The sequence below is a fragment of the Schistosoma mansoni genome, chromosome 1 (assembly GCF_000237925.1).
Source record: "Schistosoma mansoni strain Puerto Rico chromosome 1, complete genome".
NCBI classification, from domain to species: Eukaryota; Metazoa; Platyhelminthes; class Trematoda; order Strigeidida; family Schistosomatidae; genus Schistosoma; species Schistosoma mansoni.
In genome coordinates, this window is record NC_031495.1 from 15514561 (window position 1) to 15528071 (window position 13511).

Consider the following 13511-nt stretch of genomic DNA (forward strand, 5'->3'; position numbering starts at 1 on the left):
CCACTGTTCTGATGATCGAATTGTGAATGGTTGAGAAATTCTCTGTGGTCAACTGACCTGACCGCTTATCGAATGTACAATAGTCCAGTTAGAGAACTAATAATTTATGCGTATAGAAAGCGAAAAAGATCATGTTACCATCAGAATTTTCCAGGGATTGATCAAAATGATGCAGTCCAACAGGAGATGGTACCATATCCTGTTTGATTCCTGGAGAACCATAAGTTCAAACTCCCAGGGAGTCCAATACTAAAACGAATCAGCTCTCCAGTCGTTTCTGGTTTTCAATGGTACTCTGTCTAAGATCATTTTTATGATTAATATAGCCTATAAATTAAATTAGTCTCTATAAAACTCTTTCAGCTAAACTATTCATGAGTTTATTCAGTCACCCCATAGTGAAACATGAATTAATGAATCCACTTTTTTTAAATTTCAAAATGATATCAGTAACAGATAGAACTAAATATTGAAAATTGTATGAATACTGGAAATTCTTTCTTCTTCCTCCTTCGTTTATTATTATATTATTTGCTAAGATTTTAATACATATTAAGCAATATTCATTAGCAGTAACCGACACAAAAGTTAACTGTTTCCAACATACAATAACATTGTCTAGTCTACTTATTCATGTATGCCTTGTTTTACCGATTATTACACAATTGTCTGAGTTTTCATTGAGATCATGAACTGATCAGAGTTAGATCATTGTTAAACATCTGATACATGAACTATTGATTATAGAACTTAGTGACGGAGTTGTCTGTTAACAATTGGTCGTCTAAACATTCTCCTTTTTTACTGAATACAAACTGTCACTAGTTTGTTTATTTATTTATTCAAACACATAAATATTCGTACAAAGGGGGCACCAGATACATATGTGCTACACAAATCTCATTTGATTTGTGTGAGGGCTATGATACTGCCCGGGTGCCCAGGCCGAAACAGGTGGTTTCCTTAAGGGGCCACACCCGGAGCCTTTGACCTAAAGGTCTGATCCACAAGGCAATGAAGCATCATAAGGAGATGCAGTCCCATGGTAGCCGGTGACCAATGATTGGTTCACACGCCATTTGTCCGTGCAGGATGCTGGAGCCCATGTGCACAATTGGTTTGGAATCAGGGTTTTCCAACTCCCCTAGGTGGACCCTTCGTGTCCACCAACACGGTTAAAGCGCCGGACATTCGCTTTTCGTCCTCTAAATTTTGTAAACAACACCCCCGGCACGAAAAGGTAATGAGTAGGACTTGTGTGGCAGAGGCTATATACGCGTGGCCATGTGAGAGCATTTCGAGAGGTTTGTTTGTCCTCCTACCTTTCCATACTTGTTGTGATTAACCCAATTATTGATAAGGTTAATTTGATGAAAATAATTATTGCAGAATTTAATGACAATTATGAAGTATGTGAAGAAATAATTAAGAGCTTGGGATTATTTAGATATCTTCTGAATCAGTCTTATATTATTATCATTATTTATTAAAGGCGCAGGATTGTTTTATTCTCTTTTATCTAAACACGTTGAAACAATGCATCCTTACACTATCTATTTCTTTGTTATCTCTTCATCAATTCTCACTATCCTTACTTCACTTTTCCATATTTTCTTTAGCTCTCTGCATCTATGCCTACATTTCTTAATATTCACTTTTTATTTCTACTGTATCATAATTTCATTTAAAATCATGTGAAATTTATCTTTTCCTTTAAACAAAAAAAAGTTTCTTAGCAAATAAATAAGTCAAATAATTTTTTTATTTCATGAGTGAATTAATTACACTGAACATAATTTTAAAAATTTGCTCCACACAGGCTCTCAGTCTATTTATTCTATGATTTACCATTTTTCTAGTTTTGATTTCACTCCACCACCACCATCATTGTTTTTCTGTCAAATAATTTTTTTCCCTTCGCTACAAAGAATTCAGTTGTATTGGAAGTCATTCGTTAATTTAGTTGCATTATATTAGTGATGATGAAAAAGGATTTGGGTAAAATTAGTTAGTATAATCGTCTTTAATTTAATTTTTGATTTAGAAAAAAAAGTATTGAGTTAAATAATCCAATAAAATTGTAAAGAAGAAAAGAAAGGACAACCATCGGATAATTTTGTGTTTATTTGCTTGTACACAGGTTCATTTATTTTGTTTATAAAGTACTTTTAGTGTTGCATTATCTTTTTTTTTTAAAAATAAAATTTACCTTCATTTATTTTTCTCTAGTTCTTTCTACTTTCACAAAGTTATTCGGCTTTTTTCTTTCTCCATTCTATTCACATTCACATATAAGTGCAGATATCCAACCAGTAAATCAGTTATTCACTCAGTTTGTTAATATAAAACACAGGGGTAGAAAATGTAACAATTTTTTTATATATTTTACGCGTTGCTTATATATATACACATATGGTTTCCCCCTCTATGCCTAATATGTTTCTATATTTATCTTCTTTCATTCTTCCATATCTTTTATTCTTTTCTTCCCACACACATACACACTGAAACGCATAATCATGGAAAACACATTCCCACATTTGTTCCGATTAATATATTAGTGTGTTCTATTCGTCTATCCATTCCACTGTTTATTATTATTATTATTATTATTATTATTATTATTATTATTATTATGACTTTACCTATTCAAATTTCATTTATGGAATAGAAAATGTATTTACGTGACATGAATTAAGATATCTTTATCAAAATGTCTCGAAATGACTAAAATGATTTGTTTTGATTTTTTATTAAAAAAAAATATTTTTCACTACTTTTTAAAGATTTACCTTAATTTATATTCCGATTGTAAGACCTAAGACAATCACCTCTCTAATTGAATTTTTGTTTCCTTGTTTTATTGAAATGAAATGACAGTTTAAACCAAAAGATGGTTATTTGTTCAAAGTACGATGATGATTATCATATTACATCAATTTATATAAATAAACAATTAGAACAATATGTAAGTGAACAATGTTGTTTATAATTGGATCGTCATCAAACTTGAATATGCATTGAAGAAGTTAGTTTGACATGATCAGTTGATATCAGTTGACGAATTATTTTAAGATCAAAGTTCTAAGATTTTCTTCTCGTTCTATACCTAATAGTCAATAGTCCTTTAACTGAACTATTGTACATTCGATAATCGGTCAGGTCAGTTGACCGCACAGAATTTCTCAACCATTCACAATCCGAAATAATAATAATAATTCCTTGAAAAAGCTTGGACCAGATTGCCAGGCGAAACGTTCGATTTACTTCAAATTCATTCGCTGAGATTTTACAAATATATATTATTCCTATTTAATGTTTTACATCAACTCGGCGCCCAAATACTCTAATTTAGACGAAAGTTCTTATACACTCACAATTCGAACATCAGAACAATGGGAAAACAGTCAAGTATCTTGCATTATCAGTTAGTTGACTAAGAACTCATGTGATCAAATACAATATACGACATACAACACACTGCACAAATCCGCAACACAAATTTAAGCAATAAATCACGAAATGTAAATAGTTAGAATATTTTGATACAATGTCTTAGTAAGAGATGATTTATGATTATAATTAATGGTGATTTGTGAATGGGAAAGACATGGCAACAATTGATGAGTTGAATGGAAGTGTACAGTTAGAACAGAATCATCAAAATCTCATGAAATAATTGATTTGATAGATATTTATTAAGAACTATGTATGTTGAATCACTGTCGGAAAGCTTTGAGATTATCCTGTTGCCATTTATTAAGCCTTTTTTAAGAGATGGGAATAGTATTTCAGATAATGAGACTGAATAGCAAGCCTTCTTATTTAATTATGTATCAATGAAGATAGTATTGATTCTAACATATGTGATAAGCCTGATGACAAGTTTGGACCTATCTCAGCGTCACGTGATAAACAGTAAGTACGTAGTTTGGACCATATAACAGGTTTGACGTGAGGATGTTTTAAGTGTCAAAGTCTTACTTGTCACTGTAATGGTGACATTGTGTTGACATGATATTCGAATGAAAAGTAAGTAGGGCCTGAATAAAAGCTTGAGACAAGTATGCACAATCCTACACATTTAGATAAAAAAACACAGTAACCATATCAGGTTGTAAAAAATCGCCCCCAGTCGGTAAAACCGGTTGCTTGGTCCTGATTATGCTATATACCGTTAGATGACTTTTTGGATCAATTCAGATAATATCAAATTTAAGTATTGAAGCGCCGTTGGCAGGTAAGGATGCATAAGTCTCGCGAGATAGACACAAGAATCTTAGTTTTGATAATATCCAACAATTTGCACAACCCACGCACTAATAATGTCTAGTTGGAAGTTGTAACTGATACGGTCATAATCTAATTTCAATATGTTCAGTATGTTAATAGCAGGAATTTTCAGTGAACTTATATCAGATGGATTTTAATGAACAGTTATTGTCACTTACAACAAATTGATCACTGAGTAGTGACCAATGTAATGTTTGCCTATACCTTTAGTGCTGATCTTATTCCATCGACCAAGTTGCTGTGTGACCATTGGTCTAACTGAATGGACATTGAGTGCATTGTGTTGTAATGATAGGAAGTAACTGTTACTAGCGTCTCAGGCTGTCAAGCTGAGCGATACAGATTCGAATCTCACAGAGATGACAATTTCTATCAAGACTGTAGGTACGCCCTGATAACTTCCACTTGGTAAGAAGCCTAATTTCAGAGTTCGCTATTGATCACTTTCAACCACCTAACAATTATTGTCATGCTACACTATATATATATATATATATATATATATATATATATATATACGTTTCGATTTGGTTAGATTAATAAACTTCCTTTTTCATTCGAGTAGCCGATCGGGCTCATTTATGGCCAGACTGTGTCAGTATCAAGTATCGAACAATGTGCGTCACATTTGTTCAAATATAGCCACTAAAGATATGCAGAGAAGGGGAAATTGAACCAGTTCTTCTGAATTCACAATTTCATGATTGTTTTTCCGAGAATGTGCATCTTTATTCCATATCAGGATCAAGGCCCATTTCTGTTTAAGTGTGACGTGTGAATTAGATCTAGAATTCGACTTGAGCGAAGCATAAAGTTCAAAATAATTCCGAAACTTTTTCCTCTATACGTAATAATTTATTATTTCCTTTAACTGATTTAATTAATTGTTACTATTCAAGGTTTATTTATTTATACCAAGAACTTAATCTTCAGTCAAAACTTGAATAACTTTAAATAATGAATCAATCTACTGAAGTCACTCATTGATGGGAGAATACATGTTAGTCATAATGACAGATATCCAAACTAGATTTCATCAAATAAGTTAAAACAACAAAGCAACAGTATTTCTAGAATAAGTAGGTTTATGGGAATTTACGTGTATTTCAAAGGCTAAACGCTCACTACGAAACATGGGGATATTTGGATTAAGTCCCTTGGTAGTGTTTTGGGTAAGTACTGTTGAGAGGTTCCATTATGGATCAAAGCTGTTGTTCAATCCTTATTTGTTTTCAATAGGACCCAGACTGATATCAATCTGTGCTGAATATTGCCAGAAAATTCTATCATTATTTTGATAAACTAAACTTATAGGCTAGTATTCATGTGTTTAATAACGGGATAGGATGCGTCCGTGGATTTTTGAAACATATACCTTTCAGTTGTCAGTACGACTGCAATATCTACCACTTTCCCACTCATTTACTGAGCGATTGCTGAGTATAACAGTATAATTTTCACAGAAGATTTCATTCCAAGCTCTAACTCTTACTCCTTTTTGCTTTTTTCATTCAGCAATTTGAGATATGCTACAGTACCATATTCATAGATCTATGTCGATAGCTTCAGCTGATTGAAGTCCCTAGTGAAAATGGCATTCTTATATGCAGCACTAAAATACTAAATGAACAGCGAATTTCTCCAAAATGCACTTTTATTAAACATTAAAAAAAGGTGGTTATTCTCACCACTTATTATGGAAATTCATGAAGAATGTTTTATAATCGTGGACAAAAGTTGGAAAAACTCAGTCATCAAACTGACCCTAAGTCATAAGACTTAAGAGATCAAAGGTCAAAAACACAACTACAGAGTCGAACGAATATATCTCTTTTGCATTTCAGGAAAGTTGGCGGTATGAAATATAAATTTAGAACTGCGTGTATTTCCTTTCTCACAACACTCATAGTTTCCTCATCTAAATTTCTGTATTTTCTCTCAAGTCCCACTTTAAGATTTGTTCAGCCATTCAATCTTTCAATCCTCAAATCACATGTAATCTTACCCCCCATTAATTATTACAAATGAATATATTACGTTTAAATTCACTGAATTCATTCATTCGTTCTATTATTATTTACAATGACCTTCATTTACCTGCTTGAAAAACCACACTACAAGTTATACCATTTCTAATCAGTTTGTTGATTCATTTCCTCCTTTATATTTATGGTCTATTTTACCCATTTTTTTATAAACTATGCCTCATGAATCTTATAATTATCATTTTTAACATTTAAAAAGAAAATTTATTTTTGCACATACCTTGCATGCTTCACAGACATATGCATTACAATGAAAACCGGCAGCTACATCACCACATATATCACATGGCTTTCTATCTTTCATATTTAATCCACATAATATCCCTTTATTATTTGATATCGACGTAATGCCCATAACAGTTGCCTTCGTTGTATTCATGACTGATAAATTTGCTGGAGTGTCATTAACATTAAATGTCTTAAGACTTGATTGATCATTTACATTGAATAATCTTAAATTATTTACTGATTTTTGTACATTACGATTATTTAAATTTTTATAAATACATTTATTCTTCGTACCGTGTGATTGTGTGGTCAATAGGGGAAATGTCGATGATGAAGATATGGACAATGATGGTGATGATGCCATGAATGATTGAGTAGTAGTTATTGGTAAGTTGAAATTCATATAGTCATTTCTCGTAGTAATATTGTTCAATGATAAATTATTATTATTATTATTATTATCACGTTGAAACATATTCTCAATTTTTTCAACTGGAAAACAAGTACTGTTTAAGTGATACGCTGGAACCTGATTGGCCATTGTCGATAATGTCTCTACTCCAGATCTTATTGCTATTTGCGGTAATTGTAATAATGACGATGAATTATTTGTACTTCGATTTGACATGATATTTGTTAATTGATTTAAAGAATGGTGATTATGGGTTATCTGAAAATTACAATGATGCTGATGATGATAATGACTTTGCGATTGGACACTTTTTGTAAATTGACTCTGCTCTTGGTGATGTTGTTGATGAGGATGATGATGATGATTTAGACATGAATGATGTTGACTTGATACATCCAAACTTGGATTAGATCCCATTAGGTTTTGTTCGGATTGTAAATGAAAATTTTTATTTGCTGTAAGAAACATCAATGAATTAGAAGGTAATGATTGGGACGGTGAATTTGTTTGATTCCATGATAACATGGGACTATCGTAATAAAATGGTGCAGAATCCGAATGACACAATTCCTCTCGTTGTTGATGGTTATGATGATGATGTTCAAAACGATGCGAATTATGTTGATAAGTCTTAAGATGTTGTGGATGTGCAATTTGTGTTTGCTGTTGTTGCTGCTGATGTTGATGACTGTGATGATTTGGATGGTGGTGATGGTGTAGGATTACTGTTGGAGATGTCAAAGATGATGTTGATGACGATGATAATGAATTACACAAAGATTGATTCTCGTTCTCAAGACGACTGTACATCATAATGTTTGTCATAAACAAATATTGTTCCAAAGTGGGAAATAATAAAATATTGAAGAGAGATATTTAACTGAGCAGAAGTTAAATACTGAAGTATGTTAATGGATTTTTTGTTTAAATACACATTGATTTAATATCTGTTTGAAATTTAAAAAAAAAACGATTATCACCCAATAAAACATTTTTAATCACAGAAAAAAGTATATGTAAATAGCACATCTCACTGATAGTTATATTGATTTAATAAAGCAACAACTTAAGGAAAACCATCTCAGTGAGATTGGGAATATGATTGGTTGTTTGAATACTTACAGTATACCACACTGGGCTTAACAGATATAAAATGGTATATCACTATATCGTAAACAGTTTCAGACGTTATGAAGCCATATATGTGTACACATGGCTTGTCATTCTACCTAGTGTAGCATCAACTTGGTGTCTCATTTTGTTGCTGAGTTACTGAAGTGAAATTAGAGGTCACCTGATTTACTTTACTGAGTTTCAAATGCTGAGATAATATCTTACATACCATATAGACCACATGATTCATGTGTATTATCATCAATTCATCCCTCAGAGGAGTTATCAAATTGGAAACAGAAGTTTATTTCATAAATTTTAGAGTCAGATTGCTGATTATCATCTGATACTGAATTTACTCTTAAAAATTATCAATTCAACTACACCTCAGTCATCTCAGTGTTTTGTAAAATCAGTTGTTGCATTACAAAAAGACAATTTATTTGCCTTTCTGCTACTTAGTTTATATTAATGTGTATAGTGATCTCAGATATCCAAAGTGAACTCAACTACATGATCTAACTTATTTGAACATAATCACTAAAAAAACTCACACCAGTTAACGAAACACTGAAAATCAGTAAACACTAGAAAGCTAATTCATCTCGCTTTACGCACCATTACAAAGCACATTTAGATCTAACGAAATACTATCAATATGCTGAGTTGGAATCCAATTACCTACGTCTTTTAATTGCGTAACTTGTCACAGTTCACATCAAATGTCATGGATGATAGGTTATTGACTTACTCCCTCGACTTAGATCATTATTCTGTAGGTGACTTTTTGTCTCTTGATGAAAATTGATGAAAACATAATTATTATTAGTTAATATAGTATCTCTTAGTTTTGAATGTTACTCAATTTGATATAATTTATTGATGAAGATTACCTTCTAACTATCTGGAATCTCGACATTTATTTTCGTTACACGATTTAATTTGTTTTATGATAAATCTATTTTTCGGGTTTCTATTTAGTGACATTAAATGTATTTGCTTAGACAAACTCAAAAAAGGACTCTAACTACATATTTTTGCATTAAAGATTTAGTGGTATGCAAAAGATGTAGAGATTAAAATGTTAGAAAAAACTTTATCCTTTAAAAAATGGGAGGATACTTTACTGAAAGCTTTCATATCACTAATTTTATGATAATCTCTATTGTAAACTGAGGCTAGGTGGAAAATTATCATCATAGTCTGCAACGCCTCAATAAAATCCAACTAAATAATCCCCACTACAAAAGTCAAAACAGAAATTCGTAAAGAAACTTATTTCCATATTATGAATCCACTTAGTATTATGAAGGCTACGAGCCCCCCCCTCAACAAGATCCGAAGAAGTTATGGATATAATATACATAAATATCACTTTAAGGATAGGGCAGTGTTTAAACATTTATTAAGTAGATATTAGCGAAGAAAATTTCACAATGATGGAAACAAGGAGTGTCTTATAAATTTTGAAATATCTGACGAAAATGCTTATTATGGTAAATTATTTGGCATGAAAGCTAACATTTTTTATTGAACTTATAGAAACTGCTTTTTTTTATCCTCATTATAAACTTAATTTATAAATGTTCATATTCTAGATGATGAATCTAAAAATCGTGTTTCGTTTTATCTGGAACTCCTCAGCTGGATGTACTATTGATATTCACACTGAAACGTAAACCTAATATTGATATTCTTTCTAATGTTAAAGTTTTGTTCAGAGAGACTGTGAAGTGATAGGGACTTTTCTAAACGAGCCATGAATATCATCAACGGTATAATTCAAACGTTTACAAATAATGATCAGTGAATATATACTTGTGAACTCTTAAAGTGATTTTAAAAAATATTTAGACTTTGAACTGAATTATTTTATTTAAATAATTTACACTGCCAATGAAAGTTTCCATCCCTAAATTCGATAAATATTTTAAAAGTTATGGGATAAATTATTTTTCTAAAAGAAAGTTGATATAAACTATTGGATAACAACAAATTGGTCTGAGTGTTAAGAGCACACTATGAAACCTGAAAGTCCGCTTACGCTGGGACGAAACAGATGTCCAATGCTTTCTGGTTATCAGAAGTTGTTTACATCCACTTGTTTTAGGTGAATTGTGGGAGTAAATTATCTTAATTGAGTATTTTGTACCTAAGTGTCAGTCAGAAGGACAGTATATTCCGTCTTTTTAAAAATGTTCAGTCGAGATATAAAAGCCTGGTTCCCAAAACAAAATGTCATTTCAATTACCTGATTCGAATATTTAATGTATTATATCAAGTCATCACTTGAATAATCATAATGACCGAATATTATCAGTTGAATGAATTTTGTAATCATAACCGAACAAATAAGGATTTTATATAGTTGAAATCATGAAGCTAGACCACTATGGAAAACCTGGAAGCACTGGACGGCTGTTCTTCCTATTGTGGAACTCCTCAGTAGCGCGCATCCACGATCCCGCCTCATGAGATTCGAACCCAGGACCTATCAGTCTTCAGCTTCCAGGTTTTCCATGGTGGTCTAGCTTCAATTGACTCATGATTTCAACTATATAAAATTACTAAAATTTCCACAAAACCTCCTTCTGAAAATAAGGGTTTTACCTATTTATTTATAATTTTGTGATTAATTAGAAGTATGGAATTACTGTGTGAATGTTTTAAAACGATCCATTTTAAACAATGAGACAAAGTTCCTAGTATTGTGTGGAAAGTTAAACATATTTCCTTTAAAAATATGTCTTTAACATTTGTTTACTGATAAATAACTTCAGTCACATTATTCTGGTCTAATGTTTCGTATTTAAATAGTAAGTTCAATTTCACGGATTTGGTAGGTTAACCAATAATTCCGACTTTATTAGATGATTGAAAGTAGTAGGGAGAGAACGCTTTTTGACCTAGGTTTCAGTGTTAGTTGACACTTGTCAACGAGATGTACCTGTAATCTTAAGAAGACTGATGCTCCCTGTTGTACTCGAACCCAAGTCACTCAACTTTACAGTCTCAGATGTTACCACCGAATTATTTGGACAGAGACTAACAACGGCGATACTATAATTTATGGACGAACCAATCAGGTATAAGATGATAGGTCTCAGATTTCGATGCGAAACTTACTCATCCGCTTAGATAAACAGTGTTTTGGCATTATAGCTGATGCCAATTCGTGATGAAAACCCTAAGTATAATTCCTAACCTTAACCATAAGCTGTAAATCGTAATTCGAACTCCTCACATAGGTTTATAACCCTCATTTGATCCTAGTTATTACGTGGACACTCTCAAGGTCACTCTACAGTCACTCAAAGGTCGTCCATAAATTATAGTCTCACCCAACTACCAAAAAACGTAAGCCTATAGTTTTCTACCAGAGTTTATTTAAGATAATTCACAAAATTATCTCTCCCTAGAATGAAATAATCACTGTTCATGAAAAGTGTGAATCGATTATCTGAATGTGTAAAATATTAGGAGAACTATATTATTAGTTAGTCAGATAAAAATTTACATAAAATGTACTAAGTAATACATTCAAAGAATAAAACTTACTTTTTAGAGTAAATGGTCAGAATAATTTTTTAGTAAAAGTTTGAATCAATAATTATCCCTTGTAATTGATAGCCGGTTTGTTTCAACGTCGTTGTTGCTGTTGTTGTTATTGTTGTTGTGTATTCAAAAGTCTATTCAAGAAAAAAAAATAGTTCTTGTCCATTCACAAACAAGAATGATTCATTCTTACTATTTCGGAAACGAATGTAACTATTTTAATCTTTAGAATATTTTTTTTATGGAAACCAAATCAGTTTTACACAAAGACGTTTTTTTCTTCATGTAAGATATACGTAACAAATAAGTAGTATAAGTGACTAACGAAATACTGTATGTATGTCCATTCTCGATTTGTACTCATTATATGTTGGGTATGAGTCAGTTATATTTTGTTTATCGTTGTTAATACTAATACTATTACTACTATTAGTAATATTATTATTGATATCATTGCCAATAAAATTCGAAAATTATTAAATAGTGTCAAATTGTCTATCTATAGTCTACCTATTTGTGTTACCCTGTTGATTTCTTTCTAGATTTGAATAAATTAGAATATATGCAATTGGTTAATAGATAAAATAAATGCTGATGCGATATAAATTTATTTATTAACAATGTAACTTTAAACACCCCTATGTGTATTTTCATTCAATGGTATATATTTATTCGCTATATTTTTTCATTCGTCCATTGATTGATTAAATTGACCAATTCTCACTCTTTATCTAACTCACCCTATCATGTTGTTTGTACTTTCATGTTATCTATCCAAAATGATGATTGTCATGATGTAACAAAGAACTTCTCTACCATGTGATTTCATGAAAGAGGATGAATGTGGATGGGTGGGTGATAAAAACAGTATGATGTTGATATGATCAGAGAAATATTATTTTATAAGTTTCATTTCTGATTCGTTAATTATATAAAAGTAGTCAGAAATTACGGGCTGATTTTCATCAACATGAATACATGATAATCAGATATAAAATTTGTTGTGTATATTTATACACATGAATAGATAATGACACCGTAACATATCAACAAAAATGAATGATTTCTAAATGATCCATTTTCTAAACCAAAATAAATATTGTGATTGGTTGGAATAACCACTTGAAGGCCACTTGGTCTTTATTCTCAAGGTTATAACGTGATTCAAAGGTGTTCGACCAAAACAAAATGACAAAATAGATTCTTTGTAATGTTACACCTTTGTTAGTTAAATGGTCATTCTTTTGATAGATAGAACCCTACAGATCTGAATAGATGATATTAATAGTAGACATTTATCTTCATTGGATTTATTGTTTGCTCAAATTGTGAATACAACATATTATATTTAAAATCTTGTTCATCACACCTTTAGTTCCCACTTATCAGTCATTGAGTAGTGTATAACTTAGTCTCCTAGTTCTAAATGTCGATCAATCGAGCAAGAAGGTAGCTAAGTGACTAACGCAATGCATCTTGTTAAATAATTGAAAACATTAGGCAATAAACTGTAGATCTTGTTATCTTGCTAGTTGGTACTTATCAACAAAGCCTATGTATCAAATACTCGAAGTTAAGGTGTTTTCCTGTCACTAAGTTTGTGTATGCGGCCAAACAAACAATAATAATAATTAAAAATAGACATTGTTTTGAGAGTGTAATTAAATGTACATCATCTGAGAATGAATGATACCTGATAAAAAAATCTATAAACAAAAAGTGAAGTGAAAATATGAGTGCACACTGAACTAAGAATTTTCACAAATCAATTGAAATTAATCTTTGTAATCTAAGAAAATGATCTAGATGTATTTTGCTCATTGTAAGAACTTAAGTTCCTAGGTTCAGTTCTAGTACAAAGTGGT

General features: G+C 31.4%; 1 protein-coding gene across 1 annotated transcript in view; it reads right to left on the reverse strand.

Annotated features, from left to right (window-relative positions):
• Smp_034860 (putative nuclear receptor) overlaps window positions 1-7803 on the reverse strand; it is a gene marked incomplete at both ends in the record, with an annotated part of 32047 nt that extends 24244 nt beyond the window's left edge. Inside the window, one exon of the mRNA XM_018793412.1 lies at window positions 6559-7803. Coding sequence (XP_018647927.1) covers window positions 6559-7803 — 1245 coding nt within the window. The remainder of the gene's footprint in view (window positions 1-6558) is intronic.
• Between the last annotated feature and the right edge of the window lie 5708 nt (window positions 7804-13511).